Raw genomic sequence first — 20,616 nt, 5'->3', positions numbered from 1 at the left:
AACTTCTTACTACCTCCCAAATCTCTCCCCCTCTCCTGTCCCCTTCCTTGTCCCAGGCCAGGTCCTCATCTTCTCTTTCCTGAAAACTTCAGCCTTAAGCCTAACTGGTCTCCCTGATTTCACTCCTCCCCTAAACTATATTCTCTTGACCACAGTGTTTTCTCTATTAAACAAACCATTTATTATGCTCAAAACCCTTCAGGACCTCAAGGAGCATCCAAATTCTATTGCATGGCCTCCATGAAGGTTCTCTTCATGATCTGCCTCCTCCAGCCACATAGCTGTGTGGCCTCTGCCCCCTCTCTCTCCCAGCAAAAGTGTTCTTGGGCACTTTGTACCTTTGTCTTCTACTATACCTCCTGCCTGCACCGCCAATTTTACTTTCTTTTTGTCCCCTGAGACTGTTTAAGATTTGCCAACTCTGTAAGTCAAGTTCTCCTTTGGGTACCCCTTCTCTGTGCTTCCTTCATCAGAGTACCCACTATTATAATTGTGTGATCACATGTCACTAGACTCTGACCTTGAAGGCAAGAGCTGGGGGGTTTTAGATTTTTGATCCCCAGCACAGAGAGGAGACTAAATAAGGTTTTATTGGATGGATGGATGGATGGATGGATGGATGGATGGATGGATGGAAAAATGGAGTTACTGTCTGGGAAGTTTTCCTTTCTTATTCAGAGGTGGTCTCGTGTTTTGATTCTTCACCTTAACCCCAAGCCTCTAGCACCTATTACATGAGATTTTGGGCTTCAGAACCTAAAGCAACATAGCTGGATGCTTCTCCTGGGACCGGGGAGTGAGAAGAGTCTCCCTGGGTGCACTGCCAGAAAGTATAACTCAAAGGTCCAGCTCTGCTCTCTCAAACCAGAGGGTACTCCTGCCAGACCAGAGAAATGGTCTGTGCAGGTGCAGGCAAGCATGTGATCAGAATACAGTTGATCCCTTTCAGAAGAAGGGAGCTCTGAGTCATGTGTCAGCTTGGGGAAATCCAGAACAAGAGCACAGAGGTCAGAGTCTCCATTGAAGATTTAAGTGGGATGCAAACATTTGAAAAAGTTTCAAGAGATCCTACTCCTGTGAATAACAACCACAAAGGGGCTACTGTAGCACCTCCTCTGATTGCTCTCCCACCACACTATACCTCTTAAACTCTTAGCCACTCTTTAAGACTCAGTTCAAATGCCACTGGAAGTCATCACTGACTCCTCCCTGGAGTCTGAAACTGTCCAAAGTCATCCACCCCAGTCTAAACTGACCATTGTTTTCTCCCACACTTCTGTAGTACATTGTTCATATTTCTTTTATAACACTGATCTCAATTTCTCTTTCAATGGTATTCCTCATGGCTATATCCCTGGCAAGATTACAAGTTCCTGGGCAGGGAGAAACTATGTTTTATATCCATGTCTTCATACTCTTGGTTCTAGCCCTATGTTCCAGACATTTCATAAATGCCTGTCAAATTGAATAATAATTTTCAAAGCATTGCAAAGCACCATGCAGACAACTAGGTTCATAAGTTCAAAGTAGATGGAGAAAATAGGAGAGATCACATGGGTGGGGCTCCTCTGGGAAGACTTCCTGAAGGAGGTGTGGTTGGAGGGGACTAGGTGAGGAGGTCCTGAGAAGCATGACTGTCATCTTAACTGCTGGATGGGAAAGGCCAGGTTTTTCTTCTTCGTTACCCAGCTTTTCTTCTCAACCCAATATAGGGTAGCAGCAGTATAGTACAGGGGTTAAAATGTGGACAGTCAAGACAGACTGCCTGGTTATATATCCTAGCTTGGCCACTTAATATCTGTGTGACCTTGGGATGCCCACTTCACCCATCTAATCTTAGTTTCCTCCCCTGTAAGTAAGGAAAAAATAGTACCTACCTCACTGGATTGTGTGATGATTTAATGAGTTAATCTATGTAAAATTCTTATTAGGTGTCAACAGCTAATCTCATTTCTCAATGTAGACTAATTCATTTAATCCTCAGACAGCACAATGAGGTTGGTACTACTATTATCCTTACTCTACAGAGGAGGAAACTGAGATCCAGAGAGAATGGGGTGGGGAGATGGCTATGCTGATAGTCATACCCCAAAATGTCACACATTCTCCAAACATGACAAACTTGGACCTGCTTATCCCAAACCACCCAACTCTTTCCCTGAAGAACCAGAACCACAATCACAGCTCAAAATAGTAAGAACACTGTTTTGTTGTAATTCATAACCATCTGCAAAACACTTCCCCCTTATATCCTCACTACACCCTAGCGAAAGAGCCATACCCATCATGTTTTTCAGATAAGGACCTAATTTGTCTAAAAAGGCAGTGGATGTGTGAGAGAAGCAAGAAGCTGTCTTCTCAAAGACAGGCACCATGTCTCCTGGTCAGAGCCCTTCCTCTAGGCCAGAGCAGCTGCCAGCCTGGAAACTGGGCCACAGGGTATTAGAAGCCCCATGCCCTCCTCTTCCTCACACTTCTCTGGGGACTGAATGACTTGTCTTGCCCCACTATGGCTGCTGGGGCCTGGCTCATGCCATCAAGAAGGTCAGAGAGCTTATAGAAAAATTATGAAGGCTCCAAGGTCCATAGATAATAAAAAACAGCAACAACAAAAATAATCCCTGGATTTTTTTTAATTCCAAAGCCATCTGTACCCCAATGTTCATAGCAGTAATGGTCACAGTCGCCAAACTGTGGAAAGAGCCAAGATGCCCTTCAACAGGTGAATGGATAAAGAAGATATGATCCGTGTATACAATGCAGTATTATGCCTCCATCAGAAAGGGTGAATACCCAACTTTTTTATCAATATGGACAGGACTGGAAGAGATTATGCTGAGTGAAATAAGTCTAGAAGAGAAAATCAATTATCACATGGTTTCACTTGTTTGTGGTGCATAAGGAATAACACGGAGGACATGGGGAGATGGAAGGGAGAAGGGAGTTGGGGGAAATTGGAGGGGGAGATGAACCATGAGAGACTGTGGACTCTGAGAAACAAACTGAGGGTTTGGGAGAGGAGAGGGGTGGGAGGTTGGATGAGCCTGGTGGTGGGTATTGTGGAAAGCACATATTGCATGGAGCACTGGGTGTGGTGCATAAACAATGAATCTTGGGACATTGTAAAAATAAAATAAATTTTTTTTTAAGTAATTGGCAAAATGAAAGAGTTTAGTTTGAAAGACTACAATTTTCCATCTCTAAAAAGGTGATGAAAGAAGTGACCCAAAAATTTATATATAAGATACAAATCACCAATAAACATGTGAAGAAAAAAAAATCTTCATTACAATCAGTAAAGGGAATTCATATCACTGCACCCAAATACCATCAATTAGAGTAGGAACTTTTTTAAATCATAAAATATTGGTAACTTTTAGAAGCTAAATGTTGATGGAAGTGCATATTGAGAACACCTTTTGAGAGAGCAGTTTGGTCTGTGGTTAACTTAAAGTTACTGATGTTCTTTGACTCCACAATTTCATTTCTAGATATTCATTAAGGAAAAATCTATAAATGGGTACAAAAATATATGTTTAAAAATATTCATGTTATATGTTTTATTTTCTTCTTTAGAGACAGAGATCACAAGTAGGCAGAGAGGCAGGCAGAGAGAGAGAGGGGAAGCAGGCTCCCCGCTGAGCAGAGAGCCCGATGCGGGGCTTGATCCCATGACCCTGGGATCATGACCTGAGCCGAAGGCAGAGGCTTTAACCCACTGAGCCACCCAGGTGCCCCACATGTTGTATGTTTAACACAAGAAAAATAAGGGGCAATGTAAGTTACTAAGAGAGACAGGATTTAAAAAGTACTGGTGTCTCATTCAGGGGAATTCCTTTCTACCACTAAATATGACACAGAAAACTTGAAAAGTATTTTATGCCTTTTAAAAAGGTACTTGTAAAAATCATGTAAAAATAAATTGTACTCTGAAATACCAAAAAATAAATAAATAGATAAATAAATAAATAAATAAATAGTACTCCGCATAATCTCTTCCAGTCCCGTCCATGTTGCTACAAAAGTTGGGTATTCATCCTTTCTGATGGAGGCATAATACTCCATAGTGTACCATGAGAGACTATGGACTCTGAAAAACAATCTGAGGGTTTGAAGTGGTGGAGGGGTGGAGGTTGGGGGTACCAGGTGTGGGTGTTATAGAGGGCACGGATTGCATGGAGCACTGGGTGTGGTGAAAAAATAATGATACTGTTATGCTGAAAATAAATAAATTTTAAAAAATTTAAAAAAGTAATGAATACTGTTATGCATAAAATAAATAAAAAATAAATTAAAAAAATAAAAAAACTTAAAAAACAGTACTGTATTTACAATAATCGCCATACTGCAGAAAAATATCTGTATATAGGGGCACTATAATGAAATAATTAAAAACCAGATTCCAGATCCAGAGGGCTAGTTTCCCCTTACCTGAAGATTTCGATTGTGGTCGTAGGAGAAACAGTGGAATGACAGGTACAAACCTGGGGAAAGAGCTGGCATTGCAGGTTCCAGAACCCCTGGAACCCTGCACTCTCATCCTCAACATCCACAGACTCGGTGCCTGAAACTGCCCTTCACAAGCTCTGTGGCCTTGGCAAGTCACTTAACTCCTCTATGCTTTGTATCCCTCATCTGAATATAAAAATAATAATGTTACCTACCTCTCTGAAGCTGAGAAGACTGAATGAGTTAATAACTGGAACATAGTAGGATATGTGTTAGCCATTATTGTCATTGTTTATGTATCTACACAGAAAAATGGCTGGAAATATGTATAATCTAATGATTGGTTCTTCTAGGTGGTGTCACAGTAATTTCTTTTCTTCCTTTTTATATATTAATTTTCTAAATTTTCTTTCATGTACTTATAGTACTTTTTATAAGAAAAAGTATATTGCTTAATTAAAATTAAAGAAATCTGAGGCAAATGTCTTGGGAAGAAAGACAAGGAATAAAATTCTAGAACAAGGTACAAGGGAAAAATGATTTACTAAGAAATTGGGGGTAGGGGGAACCTAAACTTTGAAAAGCTAAGATTGGGAAAGCCAAACAAAGTACCTAGGCTGTAATAGTTATTTTAATATGTCAACTTAGCTAGGCCATGATGCCCAGTTGTTTGGTCAAACATCAATCTAGATGTTACTGTGAAGGTATTTTTTAGATGTCATTGACACTTAAATCAGTAGATTTTGAGCAAAACAAATTACTCTCCAGAATGTGGGTGGGCCTCATCTAATGAGTTAATGGCCTTTAAAGAAAAGGACTACGGTTCCCCCAAGGGAGAGCGAATTTCCCCCCAGACTGCCTTTGGACTCAAGACTACAGCATCAACCCTTGCCAGAGTTTTCAGCCTGCTGCTCAGCCTTGTGAATTTCAAACTTGCCAACCTCAGCAATTGTGTGAGCCATTTCCTTAACATAAACTCTCTCATTAGGCTATTTCTTTGGAGAACCCCAACTAATATACAGACCATGTGAAGAAACCAGTGAGAATGATTCCAACACACAGCCATCTACAAAGCCCCACAGGCAGTAGTGAGCTAGTCTATAATTATCAGTGTCTATATCCTCTTTATTGCCTGTAGTAACAGTTATTATTATGCTCAAAACAACCAGTCAGAAGGATTATTTTTGCCTGGAAGTGTATAAGAACACAGCCTTTCTCATTTGAAAAACAGAGGAAAGGCACTCCTCTTCATGGTGGAGCAGAGTTGGCACTTCCCCTGATAGTGGGGACTTTACCTCACACCTTGCAGTTTTTTTTATTTTAGTTTTACACATGTGGCAGTAGGATTAAAGAGAGACAAACCGAGTGGAAGCTACATTTTGGGAGGAGCATCTGTGAAACATGTGGCACATCCAGACAGGAAAAACCCCTGGGTGAGATATAGATTGCAGGTCTGGGCACCAGATCTACAAGGCAGCTGCCAAGGGGCCCCACTCAGTGTTCAGGACTCCAGTAAGCAAACACACTGGGTGTGGTGCATAAACAATAAACCTTGGAACACTGAAAAGATAAAATTAAACTTAAAAAAAAGAAAAGAAAAGAAAAAAGAAAACACACAGGGCTTCTTATAACTCAGATCCTAGGAATAAACAGAAAAATGGCTTATTAAAAATGACAAAACCCACATTATTGTATAAATGATTAGAACTTTGACAAAAATATTAACATAAGCAAAATTGCATTCACAACAAATTACAAAACAATTTGCAAAGTGCTCCTGGGATTAAGTGGATTCCCCCTTCACTGAGAAATGAGTAAACCATGCAAGTGTGGTCCTCTCTGGGTTTCCTTCTTGTGCTATTCTGGTTCTGTGTCACCTGCTGAGCTTCTTCATCAACGTATCTCCAAAATGTCACATCTATGTGCTACAGTTGCTACAGAAATTAAGAGATTGTTCTGGCTTTCTATTTACAATTGCCCAAAGTTCAGAATTTTCATCAGCTTATAGTTCAAACTATTGCCAGTCCCATTTTGCTACTGAACAATGAAATTCATGTTGAAACTTAAGGATATTTATCTTCTAAGATGTGTACACATGCACACACACACTCATAATTCAACTGTGTTATGTTCTAGTAGCTATTAAAGACCTCCCTCATGACCATAGGAGCCTCTGGTTTTTCTGTTTAATCATATCAGTCCCTGTTGTTTAAAGGCCTTGAGCCCAATCCTGAATAGCTGGTGTTCTATTATTATCAAGTTTTTGACCCATCTTCATGACTGACATCAGATTTCTATTATCTACTCACAGCCAACTTTTTTCCAGTCTCCACAAAAAAATGTTTAAGACTCATTATTTTATTTAATCTATAAACCATCCATAGGAGAAGAGGAATTATAGAAGCTCCATATTTAGAGAAAAAGTCAAGGCTCAGAGAAGTTAAGAGATTTATCCTAAGTCACTGAGCTCATGAGTGGTAGAGCTGGGATACATCCTAGGATTGGTTGGTCTGTGAAGCCTTGTTTTCCATTTTAACAACAACAACAAAATGTCATGCCTGTACAATGACAGGCTAAGAAGAGAGAAGTGCAAAAGCAAGCAGGGAGGTCCATATTCTTGGCTGGTGACAGCAAAAGAAGAGGCTAAAACTGTTACCTGTGATCCAGCATGATATCACCATGCCCACACCCCAGTAAGCTGTTTCTGAGGATTTACCTCCTTAGGGAGCCATCTTGACACAAGCCAATATTCCTCAATATGACCCTTCTCCTAAGTCTTTGTGCCCACACAACTCAGATGGCAGTGGAAGAGGTCTCATGCTAACAAAAACATACAATCTACTGTTCAGGGACATTCAGGTTCCCATCTTCTCCCAGCACTCCATGGAGGCAGATGTGTGGTGAGAGGCCCATTGAGCCAGGAAAAAAAAAATCATAGGTCCAGTTCTATTTTCACCCAAAACTATGTGACTTTGGCCATGTCCCTTCTCTGAAACTCAGGTACATCCTATGGAATATGGGAATACAAAGCAGCTTTCAGAGTGTTTGTGAAAAGTCAAGATTCTGGGTTGTTGAGAGTCACCATAGCACAGTGACCAGCGCACTGTCAGTGCTCAGTGTTGATCTTGTGGATCTTGGCTCTGGTGACTGCTCTCTGGAGTCAGCTGCTGCCACTATCCTGCCTTATTGGTCTTAGGCCTTACCCATGACTAGTTCCCACAGATGGTGGGTGAGGAGCTCCACACTGGTATTCTTGGAAGAAAGTGACTTCTGTCTTGGTCATTTGGCGAGAACAAACAATAGCACACACATGTGCAAGGTAGGAATTCCTTATGCAGCAATGATGGGCAGGCACATGGACTCATGGGACCCTCACAATAATTGCAAAGACCACCAACTGTTGAAAGTCTTTGATTCTGGAACCAGGGTATGAAAACAAGTTCTTAGCACTCAAGTGGAGGTCTGGGTTGCAGAGAACCCCACAGCATCTCTAAATGCTGAGGACTGGAGACAGGCTCACTGTAAAGCCATGTTGCTTTTGCCCCACAAAAGCTATGTAAATTGAAAACAATTTCCATCTGTTTCATAGATTCACTTCCTATTGACCTGCAAATAATGTTAAAATAATGTTAAATACATGCTAGATTTATCTACATTTGATCTGAAATAATTAGTAGTGTATACAAAGGTATACAAAGGTAAGTTAAGTCTGTGGTAAATCCTTTTGTGGAAAAATAAACATACCTTCATTAGGGAATAATCACTCACTATGTGTTTTCTAATTTCTGTTTTTGGATTTTCCAAGGTGTATGAATTATCTATTATTTAGAGATTAGTTCTTCTTAAAAGGGCAGAATGAGTGATCGACATGAACAGTAATTTTGTGTACATTCCTTTTGTCCATATTCAAAGGACTACTTACAACTACTTCATATGAAAATGATAATAGTGCTCCACGCAGGTTTTAAACTTGCTCAGTTTAGAAGGCACTTCTAGGCTGGATGAGTATTGTTAATTCATAATAACCAAGGGGCACAAACAGAGGTTATTACTAGTTTATAGATAAGGAAACAGGGGCTCAGCAAGTAAGTAAAGCCAGGGAGCCAGTGAAGCAGTGGGACCATGCTGGTCTTTTCTGCTCTCAGAGATAAGAACTGTCCTGTGTGCCCTCTTGTCTTCCTAACATCACAGTAGCCTGAAGACAGTGAACATGACATTTGCCAATAGCTAGCAGCACCTAGAATGACCTCAGGCCCATTAAATTAGGACTGTATTTCCAGGCCCCCATACTAAATTTTAATGGTTTTCTTCTTTGTACGCCCTCAGTGTCCCTTCGTCATCCACTGTGCTCAGAACACCCTGTCATCATCTTTTAATCCTGGCTACCTTCCTGAGGGATAAGGGAGATTTGATCAATGAAGGAGGAAATATGACCAACTCCAGTGGAGGCCAGCACAGACAGGTTTGTGGGGTTTGTAAAGAGATTAGCACAAATCCAGCTCATTTGGCTTTCACCAAAATGGTCTTGGAGCTTTTTCCCAGTTTGGTCCTGGGATCTCCTGTAGACTTAAATGCTAAGCTATCCCACACTATCTCCATGAGCACAGGGATAAAGCCCAGTAGCTCTAGTGGGATGGAGAATGGGGCCAAACATGGTGTGTGACATATCACCTAGTCCTCACAATTAAGGGGGAAGCTCTGTTTTCCCGAAGAATGGACTTGGCTTCCATATCAAGTCAGTACTCATGTACTTGCAAGCCAGCCTTGTCCTCAAAGAGAGGACCGATCAAGAAGAGATCTCATCTGATTGGGATCATATGGAAATATATTGAAGAATTAGTGGTATTTATCTTATTTTGAAGGGATAGAAGCCATTCGTGTGGAGGAGAAAGAAAAGAATGCATTCAAGGAGGAAGTTCCAGCAGAAGGTGGCATGAGCTAGGGTTTCGTGAGACTGTCAGTTCCACGCTTTTTCCCCCCCTTGGGGAAATTTTTTTGAATTGAAGTGTAAAATACACACAGAAAAGAGCACAAATCACTAATGTAAGAGTTTTCAAAAGAAACAGCACATTATCAACATCCCAGAAGCTAGGTTCATGTTTCTACACAGTTAGTATTCTCATGTGTAACACCGTGGTTTGGTTTTGCTGTCAATGTAATTTTCTACAAATGGACTCATACCATATAGACTTTGTGACTGGCTTTGTTGTTGTTGTTGTTGTTAAAATTTATGTGATAGTCATCCATGTTGCTATACATAACAATTTCTCCATATTACATGAATATGCTTGGCATTACATTTATTTTATATTTCCTGATTAAACTTAGGGTATAATATCCTACAATCTTTAAACATGGTTAAATGAGTGAAAGAAAAGTTCAGCCTGTTAAAGAAAATATTTTCCTAAACATGATGGAATAACACTGGACGAAATCTTTGACTGGAAGTCCTATGTGAAAGCAAGTAGAAGAACTTTAGGACCAGAGAGTTGAATTTAGAGGCTGCCACACAAGAACAAAAGCCCAGATCAGGCTATAAGATTATTCCAGGAAAGACCCCACTGTCCTGCATCACCCTCAGATCCAAAGGCCTCAGTTTACCACAGGCATGTCTGTGTGCACCTACACACTCACACCCCTTACTTCTGAATTACAGTCCCATGTGTCTGGTGGCCAGGCCTACTACTCAGATGTCAGGACCCTGTAAGCATATCAGCAAGGCAAGGAAAGGGAGTTTTCTGGCCTCTAGGCAGGTCCAGATTTGACCAGAGACTACGACAGGAATAAAGACATGCTGGGAAGTATCTTATCTCTTCCCATTACATTTAAATCAACAAACCTTTGGTGCCACTAGGACTGTGCAGACTTCTGAGCACCAATGAGGCAAAAAAAAAAAAAAAAAAGAAAGAAAGAAAGAAAGAAAGAAAGAAAGAAAGAAAGAAAAAAGAAAAACTCCCCCATCTCCCAAAATATTTCCCTTTTTTATCAATTGGGAAAGAGGTTAGAACCTTCTGGTTTGCTTTTTCTAGAAGTTCTGTCTTTGAGTTGAACACCTAGCTCTGAGAAATTCAGATTCCCTTTCAAATGACAGCTTCTAGCTTTTCTGGCTAATGGTAATGACATTATGAGTCACATGCTCACTGTCTGCATAGGACTCAGAGACACAGCAGGATCAACACTACCTGTCAGGTCAGGGATTAGGCCCAGAATGTGTAATAGATACTCACTAAGACACTGTAACTGTGTCAACAGGGATGACTCTTATTATCTGCCTAATCCTCCCTGCCATGTCCGGGGTTGAATTTGAGCATTTGGTCTTCCAGGATGCTCTGACCAGGGCCCAGGTGGGTGGGCCTGGGAGAAGAGACCACACTTGGGGCAGAGAAAGGATAAGGAGAACCAGAACTGTCCATTATTCTTTTTCTCTCTGACAGATGTGCCCTCACCCTGTCTCTCATTTAGGATGTAGGCAGTGGGTGACAGATGACTTCTCTCACTACACCTGATACTGCAGGTGATGCTTTCTGGTTTTCAGACCTGTTTTTGTTCTTTTCTGAGGGTGAGACCCAAAATTATGGAATTTTTCCATCTTCCACCGTTTAAGGGGAGACTCAAATGGCCACCATCCCAGCATTCCCCATTGCCAGTCCCCTGCCCCATGTCACCATTCTGTGTTCTAGGGTGCAAGTGAAGGTATTTGGTTTTACAGATCTACATTTTACAACACCTCGTCTTCCATTATTAAATAGTTCTTTGGGGTGTTCATGGCCTGTTCTCCCAGCTAGACTTATTCCCTGGGAAGCAGAAACTTATTATTCATTTACAAATGTAAATGTAGCAAAGATAGGTTGTTAGGTGTTTGCAGAAATATGAATTATCATATGGTTTCACTTATCTGTGGAACATAAGGAATAGCATGGAGGACAATAGGAGAAGGGAGGGGAAAATGAAGTGGGGGCAGGGGGAATCAAAGGAGGAGATGAACCATGACAGGCTATGGACCCCAAGAAATAAACTGAGGATTTTAGAGGGGAGGGGGGTGGAGGGATGGGTTAGCCAGTGGTGGGTATTAAGGAGGGCACATATTGCACAGAGCACTGGGTGTTATATGCAAACTGAATCATGGAACACTACATCAAAAAAATGATGTGCTTATTATATGGTGAATAAATAAATATAAATGAAGTGAACATCAGTAAAGATTTCTGAGTGAGTGTGTAAGAAGGAATCACAGTGTAAAATTGAATTTGTTTTGTTGAGATATTTCTGTTTATTCCAAGGCAAAGTGAATATAGTTTGATTCAACTTCAGACAGGGTCCTTGACCTCTCTCTGCCTCCCAAACCCAAGGGATGTGACTACAGAGTAAAGTCACTTATTTGTAATAACTCCTCACAAACTTCACAGACAACACTTTTACATTTTCAGAGCCTGTTAGTCCCTACCATCACACACTCTCATCACCCCCCAGCCCCACCCAACCCTGCCAGCCACATCCCAAAGCTCTGTCCTGCCTCATGGAAACACATGCGCTTTGGAGGCAGGCAGACCTAACTTCAAATTTAACTCTAACTCTTTCTAGGTATATGACCTTGTGTAGTTTACTTAACATCTCTGTACCTCAGTTTCTTCATCAGTAAATTGGATGTAATGATACCTACCTCAGAGTTACCTCATAGATAAAGCACTCGACTTACTTCCCAAACTTACTTTCCCTTAATTCCCAAACATTTCTGGAGGTTCAAAGCCCCTTCAGATAAAGGAGGATCTAATTAATCTGCAGGACCCCTCTTGTTCCCCAACCTCCCTCTCACACTGACCTTCTCTGAACTGATCAGTCACCATAACATCGTCTGGGATGGGATTCCCACCAGGGACTGGAGCCAGCCCCTCTTCATGCAGATGGCCCTCCTGCAGGTTGCATCTCACTCTGCTCCTCTTACAGGGACTTGCCATTGCTGCAGGGCTGCCTTCACTCTGCCAGTCTTTGCAGCCAAGTTCCTTACTGCACCTTCCCATCCTGATTGTCATTGCCTTTCCTGTGGGCTGCATGCAGACAAGTGAGGACTGCAAAGATGCCTTTCCAGAAACTACATGTACTTTCTGCAAAAATGTGTGTCAGAGCTCCTTTGGGACTTGGCTTCAAGCTCAGAATGTTTACTTCTCATCAACTTCAAGGATGATATTTCTTCACCCACAGAAAGCTTGATGTTTATAAAGTGCCACATTGTAATAGAGGGGAACTGTGGCCAGAAATTGAGGGCTCTGATGCACCCATCTATTCTTCAGAGTAACTACTTCTCTAAGGGTTCTTGGTGCCTTCATTTACATAAGGCACCAAGTTAGTTATGAGGATCCAATGAAATGAGGTGGTAATGAAAATTAAATCAAATCAAAATAGATCAAGCAGTAATTACCAGTACTGTTAATCTCTTGAGGACTTTCTCCTGGAACTGCCAGGTGACAAACTTGTAAGTGTAGAAACTGCTGGCATCCTGCTCCACAGTTTCCCTCAGGCCTAGCCCTATGTCTGAAATAAAATAGGTTTTCCATAAATATTTGCTGATTGGTTGACCAGTTGAGTTCCCTGTCTTTTCAATGAAAGGATTGCATTTATCTTAAGCCTTTTCTCCCACCATTTGTAAAATGGTGCCTACCCATAGGATGGGGGTATTAAACTCGTGTGTGTATGTTTGTGTGTGTGTGTGTGTGTGTGTGTGTGTGTGTTATGTTAATCACCATACAGTATATCATTAGTTCTTGATGTAGTGGTCCAAGATTCACAGTTTACATATAACACCCAGTGATCCATGCAATATGTGCCCTCCTTAATACCCACCACCAGGCTCAACCATCCCCCCACGCCCACCCCCTATAAAATCCTGTTTGTTTCTTGGAGTCCACAGTCTCTCATGGTTCATCTCCCCCTCTGATTTCTCCCCTTTCACAATTCCTTTCCTTCTCCTAATGTCCTCCATGTTATTCCTTATGTTCCACAAGTAAGTGAAACCATATGATAATTGACTTTCTCTGCTTGATAATCTTTTTTTAATAAAAAAATGAGACCCAACCAAAAAGAAATGATATTGAATTTCTTGCATGACTCATGAACTTGGCATGAGAGGCAATTCCAAAACAAGAATTCTAAGAATGTTCTAAGTAATGGCAACATCACCAGATAAACATGTGTAGCTTCCCAAAGTGAAAAGGATAGCCCTCAATAGATGGAAATCTCTTTTTTTAGTATTTTTTTACTTTTATTTTTTTAAGTGTTCCAAGATTCATTGTTTATGCATCACACCCAGTGCTCTATGTAATACATGCCCTCCTTAATACCCACCACCAGACTCACCCATCCCCCCACCACCCTCCCTTCCAAAATCCTCAGTTTGTTTTTCAGAGTCCACAGTCTCTCATGGTTCATCTCCCCCTCCATTTCCCCCAATTCACTTTTCCTTTAAAAAATTAAAAAAGAAAAAAAAAAGGAGTCCATGACTTTGCAGTTACATGGAGACAGAATGTTCACCAGGCCCGACCTGTGCCAAGCACTGCTGAGCCCATCACAACAGAAAAGAGTTTCCCTTAGATGAGGAGACAGACCCAAGGAGGGAATCAGGAAGGGCACCGAGGGTAATAAGAGGGCCTGCTCATTAAGCTAAAACAGCCACGTGTCAGCAGGTAAAACAGACAAGAAGGGAAGTGAGGCGGGGCTGGGCCAAGCCTGTATGAATCAATCCTTCCCATGGGGTGGGGATGGCCTTTCTAAAACACTAACCTCCATTAAATCCCCTATAAAAGGTTCCTGTGCTGCTGACCTGGTACTCCATACATCACCTAACTGCCACTTGCTCATCTTGTCTGTGCATTAGGTAAGTGCCTTCCTGAGAAACCTCTTTCTCTTTCTGTGTCTTGGTGATCTGAGCTCATAAAACCAGGCTGTCAGATCCAGGTCACAGCCCTGTGGTTCCAACTGTGGGCAGAAATTATCTGCTCTGATGACTGGGTGTGTGCATGTGGGAGAGGATGCTCTTCTGAAGCCATGGCGTTCTTTCCTTCTCCCCTGTGGTTAGCCTGGCCACAGCTTCTCCCACCAAAACCTATTTTAGCAGCAGCAATGGAACCACCCATGTGCCTTTCTGTACATCAAAGGTGTCTTATTCTTAACGTTCTGGAAGCCTCTTTGCACTGCTCAGAGTCTGGGAGGTCAGAACAGTTTACTCCTGCCAACCTGACAATGGGCTTGAAACTTGTCACAGAGGAAGTGGCTTATGTGGTTGTCCTCCTGCACCTGAGGGCCATATTTAGGCAAGATGAGTTTACAGATTTATCCAAAGGGATCTGAAGTTAACTAAAAAGTCACATTATTTTTACTATTTATAGGTCACTGTTAAGGTTAGCCATGTAGTAAACAACAAAAAAATTGGATCTTTGCGTTTCTCTGTTGGGGTACAATATTCTGAGTTTTTTACCTTGATGTACAAAAGCAAAGTCTGCCTGAAATTTTTGGCTACTGTGGGGGTAGAAAGAACACCTCCTGAAGAGCCCACCTTGGCCTTCAGCCAAATTGTTCTACCTTCCCCAGTGCCAGGTCTCCCTCCTTCCCGCCTCCCTTCATTCTCCTGCCTCTGTACCCAGGCCTTCCTTCTCTCAACTTTGTATCCAGGCCTTCTTTCTCTCATGCCTTCTCCTTCCCAACTCATGATGCCCTCTCCTAGTGTCCCAGCTTCGCAGCCTTCTTTATTCCCCTGTATTTGAAACTTGCCATCTCTGATGCCATGTCCTGGTCTCTGAGACTTCTGCTTCAATGCACCTCCACATCCCTTTGTATTTTGCCCATTCAGCTGCACCCAAGACTCACTTCAGGCTATGCCCAGATCCCTGGCTAATGAGAAGGAAAATCTCTCCCTTCATTTGGGAGCCATTCCTCAAAGGCCACCAACACTGCGAGCTGGCAGGAGCTACCTACCTATGGCCAAACTGACTTCCCTTACAGGTCTCAGTGCTGAGGACAGATGTCACATTTAGAGAAACTTAGGACTGGGAATATTGCCAATAGCTGGTAGCCTAGCCTCTTCCTGAACACCTAGCCAAAAGCAGCAAGAAAAGGTGGAGTCAGTTCCCTGGTGTTCCTGCTTGGCAAGGGGTTGACTTACATATGTACTTACTGCCTGTCAGTGTTCGCAGCAGCACCCTACACCATATGACAGGCAACCATTGACTGGATAGACTGTCCACAAGATACAGTATAGAAGATTCACTGCATTTGGGTTAAGGAGATATGGGTCTTTGTGTTTCTTGGTTCCCCCTATCTGTGGGGCCTTGAACAAATCATCTAACTTCTCTGAATCTGTCTGTCACCTATAAAAAAAAAAAGTGGAGATAATAAGGAGTACAAGGCACGACGCACATGGAAGTGCTTTGTGAGCAGTAGTTTACATAAATGTACAAACATTAGGTATGTGTATAACATCATAATGATATTTAATAGCTGCCACTTAGTATAAGCCAGCATCTGCCAGGTGCTTTATATGAATTATCTCTTTTAATCCTCACAATAATCCTATAAAGTACATATTTGATAGGATTATCTTCATTTCACAATTAGTAAACCAAGGCATGGAAAGGCAAAGCAACCTGCCCAACCTCACCAGGTAGGTGGTGAAGGTAGCATAGAAGTCCTGACTCTGGAGCCTGCTGTTAATCATAGTGTGTCTCTCCTTCCCATTCATAAAACCCATTAAGTAGGAAAGGAGATGGGAAGACCCAGACAGAAAGACCGAACCACCAAAGACTATGGACTCCAAAAGACAAACTCAGGGTTTTAGAGGGGAAGGAGCAGGTGGGGGGCGGGGGTGGGGAGATGGGTGATCCTGGTGATGGGTATTAAGGAGGACACAGATTGCATGGAGCACTGGGTGTTATATGTAAGCAATGAATCATGGAACACTACATCAAAAATTAATGATGTACTATATGGTGACTAAAATAACATAATAAAAAGGGAGAGAGAGAGAGAGAGAGAGACAGGAAGCAGAACTGAATATGCGAGAAAAGACTGGGAAGAAGCAGGAGGAAACACTAAAATTGACTTTGGAGCCCCCAAGGGGGCTTTGTTTCTTTCTCCAGCCTGAGTCCAAAGATGCCTCAATTATTGCGAAACATTAATGAGATCATCGAAGCCTTTGGGCGCTACGCCAGGACTGAGGGCAGCTGCCCAGTGCTTACCCGCGGGGAGCTGAAAAGGCTCCTGGAACATGAGTTTGCTGATGTCATTGTGGTAAGATATGCCGGGCCAGGTGGGGAGGGAAGGAGAGGAGAGATGAAACAGATTTGCCTGCAGATGCTTTGCCTCAGGAATCTGAGGCGGCAGTCGCTGGATCCAGGCCCACCGGGCCTCCTGGCAGCTCTGCAGGCTGAGAAAGGAAAGGTAAAGGAGCAAGAGACAGTCACAGCAGTTCACAGGTCAGGTCCTTAGAGAAAATACCTTGATTTCAATTAATTCTAATTTGGAAACAAGATGAAATGACTCACAGGGGACAGCTCAGAAAGAAACAGAGCCTTTGAAGATTCAAGAAATGAAAGTAATTGCTGCTTTCTGGTGTTTCTTAAATCTGATATAGTAACTACTTCCTATGTCTATCAGAAATTTGATCACCCATTAATAAGAATGCATTAGAAGCATAGTTCAGTATCTTGCAGTTGCTCAAAAATATTAGTTGAGTGTTCACATCAGAAATGAGTTTTGAAGGACAGGTTGGTTATTATCAGCTGGGGATACACTCTAAGAGCCCCTCCCCACTTCTCCAACCACTGACAAAGCAGACCTAGGACCTTGAGGCATTTCCCTGTCCCTCCCTGTCTTTGGTTTATCTAAAGCAACCAGGATGATGGTCTTAGAGACAGGAATGCATAGACACACAGGATGCATATTCAGGGCAACTTGTGGTCCCACCAGACCCCACCCACCCCATCTTCAGAAAGCACCTTAGCCTCAGCATGGATCTCACAGAATTCTCTTTGGGCTATGTTCCTGCTGTGTTTCTCCTGGTGCTGGGTTTGCTGGAGAGCATCCTGCTCAATGCCAGAGGTCAGGGACTGAGGACAGCCCAAAGACTCATTATGAGCTCAGTCATTTATTCATTCTTCATTGAATCTTGATCCAGTTCTCCTAGAGGCCAGGAATTATGGCAGGCACAGATGATACAAAAAAAAATGTACTTTTTACCCTTGAAAGAAGGGCAGGATGGCACACTGAAAATGGTTTCATGTTAGGGCTGCTGTAGCTATGTGAGTGGTATGGAGCCAGCATAGATGGACTCCCAAGTTCAGGTTTGGGAAGCCTGAAAGCTGAGTGCACTGGCCCAACCACACCTTCCTCAGGTGAGGGATGCTGACTTGGTCTCTTCTCCACAGAAACCCCATGATCCTGCCACTGTGGATGAAGTCCTGCACCTGCTGGATGAAGATGATACAGGGACTGTGGAGTTCAACGAATTCCTGGTCCTGGTGTTTAAAATCACCCAAGCCTGTTTCAAGACAATGAGTAAGAGTCCTGAGGAGACTTGTGGATCTCAAGAGTCTGGAAGCCTCCCCACTGGGGCCTCACAAGAGCTGAGGAAAGAACAGAGCAAGAGAGCTGAGGTGCGGCAGATTGGGGAAGGACAGATTTGCGAGAGGAGCCAATGTGTACAGTGCACTCTGGCCTCCAGGGGACAGGCAGGTGTTGGGGCTCAGAACCATGCTCAGGATCTTGGCCAGGATAGGCAGTCTGAATCTCAGAGACAAGAGAAAGAAAGTCAGCAGACACAAGCTCAGAGACATGTGCAGCAGACCCAGAGAGTGGGAGGAGACAAGAGTCACCAGATCAGACAGAGGGAGTCAGAGAGACAGTCACAGACCAGGGAACAAGACAGAGCACAGAAGACAAGTGAATTAGTGACTAGAACTGGAACTCAGACCCAGACAGATGAAAACCAAACTGTGGAGCAGGATAGGAGCCATCATATAGAAAGTCCTGACACACGGTCACAGGAGTCCACCCATGGCCAGACCAGAGGGACTGAGGTCCAGGGTCAAGATAGGAGCCAGACAAGCCAGATACTAACAGAACATGTTCAGACACCAGGAGGTACCACCCAGGCCATGGAGCCAGACAGGAGCCATCAGATAGGAAGCCCTGACACACAGCTACAGGAGTCCTCCCACGACCAGAGCAGAGGGTCTGAGGTCCAGGGTCAAAACAGGTGCCAAACAAGTGAAGTGGTGACAGGAGAACAGATTCAGACACAGGCAGCATCAGAAACCCAGACACACACTCAGGCCATGGAGCAGTACAGGAGCCACAATGCAAGTGACATAGGAGATAGAAATGAGGGACAGACCCAGAGGCAGTCAGGCCGTGGTCACAGATGGACACAAGTGAGCCACTATGAGGCAGGAGAGAAAAAGCTGGGAGGACAGGCCCAGGCTGGGACAAACACTCTGACAGGCAGACAGGACTGGAGGAGCACTCACCCAAGATGCAGTGTGACAGGTGGGCAGAGAGAGAGAGAACCCACAGTGGTTACCCAGGAGTGGGTGGATGACCACACAAGGGAGATGGAGATCCCAAGGCAGGGGCAGGGTAGCCTGCACACTGGCATGCCTTCAGCCCAGGGCCAGGAAGCAGCCCAGCCAGAAGGGAAGCGAGGCCTCACAGCCAGGGGGCTATATTCCTACTTCAAGAGCAATAAGCCATGAATATCCCAGCCCTGGACTCCAGTGTTCAGTACTGGAAGAAGACAACTGCAGAGGGGTTGGTTTGTCCTGCCCTGACCAGTCCAATTGGCATGTCTCTGGACATTAGTTCTTAATCATGGTGTTTATCTCTTAGATCTTTCTCAATGAAAACTTTCCTGCAAGGTATTTTCTATCCTAAACTCCTCTCTGAGCTGCTCTGCTGTGCAGACGCCCTCAGGAACAGGAAGATACAGAACCAGTCACCCATTTATGCCAAACTCTCCTCAGTTTGTGGGGGTTTCAGAGCTACTTTTATCTCTTCCTTCTGTCTATTATCCCATCTATCCTAATGCACCAATAAAACCTTCCTGAGCAACTGGGTTCTGTGTCCCTTTCAATCACTATTGACATGATAGATTAAGGGATACAGGGTTGTGATAATGAATTTGACATGGCCCCTACCCTACAAGAGCATCTGGTTGAGAAAATATTGTACAAGATTCCAAGAGTTATAAAAATGTGAAGAGAGCAGATATCATATTTCTATACTTGTCAGAGATGGATCATAAACGTTTTCAACCAGAAAAGACTTTTTTGCAATGCCCTTAAAAGACAAGCTAGATTTAAGTAGGTAGATAAGCTCTTATTCTAAAGTGTTAAGTCTCTGTTGACATGTAAGTTCACATAGGAAGGCCAATTTAAGGTTACTAATAAATGGCAGAAGGCCACTGGGAACTTTGTAGGCAAGAAGGGAAAGGCAGTGCTACCAGGAACTGAGCCAGGAACCACAGCCTTGGCTCCTCCTCTGTGTCAGCTCTGACCTCCCATATGTCTCGCTTGCTGGATATGAACAAGTTATGAGGTAGAAATTCTTAACTCTGGTTTATTATAATAATCACCTCAGAAGTAGTTTTAAAATGTAGATTCTTGGGGCACCTGGGTGGCTCATTGGGTTAAGCCTCTGCCTTTGGCTCAGGTCATGATCCCAAGGTCCTGGGATCGAGCCCCACATTGGGCTCTCTGCTCAGCAGGGAGCCTGATTCCCCCTCTCTCTCTGCCTGCTGCTCTGCCTACTTGTGATCTCCATCTGTCAAATAAGTAAAATCTTTAAAAAAAATTAAATAAAATATAGATTCTTCCACCTAACTTCAGGGACTCTGGGTCTACAGGTTTCGAGTGGAGCCTGGGAAAACTGTGTAAAAACTATAAGGGGACTTCTGCCTCTGGCAGTGTGGTAGATTAGACTCTGAGGGGTCTTCTACAACAAAATAATTCGATCCTGTATAAAGCACATTTTCCCTTTCATTTTTGTTTACAAGAAGTTAGGGCAATCTCCAAGAAGAAAACAGAATGTGTTAGGTTGAATAACCACCCTTAAACAGGGGAGGAGTTATGGTGGTGGAGAAATAGGGGGACCCTATGCCTCAGTCCTGACACAGCTAGATAAATA

The 20,616-nt window shown here is 43.1% G+C and overlaps 1 protein-coding gene across 2 annotated transcripts; it reads left to right on the top strand.

The window, feature by feature from the left end:
• The first annotated feature begins 14,244 nt into the window (after window positions 1-14,244).
• On the top strand, window positions 14,245-19,533 carry CRNN (cornulin). 2 transcript variants are annotated; one of them, XM_032302891.1, is made up of 3 exons: window positions 14,245-14,317; window positions 16,553-16,725; window positions 17,862-19,533. In XM_032302891.1, exons 2-3 carry the CDS (start codon window positions 16,588-16,590, stop codon window positions 19,185-19,187), a joined length of 1,464 nt encoding a protein of 487 aa, XP_032158782.1. In that variant the 5' UTR covers window positions 14,245-14,317; window positions 16,553-16,587; the 3' UTR covers window positions 19,188-19,533. The 2 variants fall into 2 exon arrangements, with proteins under 2 accessions (XP_032158782.1, XP_032158783.1); XM_032302892.1 differs by having other exon boundaries at window positions 14,289-14,317; window positions 16,575-16,725.
• Window positions 19,534-20,616: the final 1,083 nt, after the last annotated feature.

The sequence above is a fragment of the Mustela erminea genome, chromosome 10 (assembly GCF_009829155.1).
Source record: "Mustela erminea isolate mMusErm1 chromosome 10, mMusErm1.Pri, whole genome shotgun sequence".
In the NCBI taxonomy this organism is placed as follows: Eukaryota; Metazoa; Chordata; class Mammalia; order Carnivora; family Mustelidae; genus Mustela; species Mustela erminea.
The sequence above is the reverse complement of the archived record's forward strand: the minus strand, read 5'-3'. Positions and strand labels throughout refer to the sequence as shown.

Coding starts and splice junctions, on each gene's coding strand:
- CRNN (XM_032302891.1), top strand. CDS start 16,588: ATGCCTCAATTATTGCGAAACATTAATGAGATCATCGAAGCCTTTGGG. Junction 16,726..17,861: donor AGTTTGCTGATGTCATTGTG/GTAAGATATGCC, acceptor TCTTCTCCACAG/AAACCCCATGATCCTGCCAC.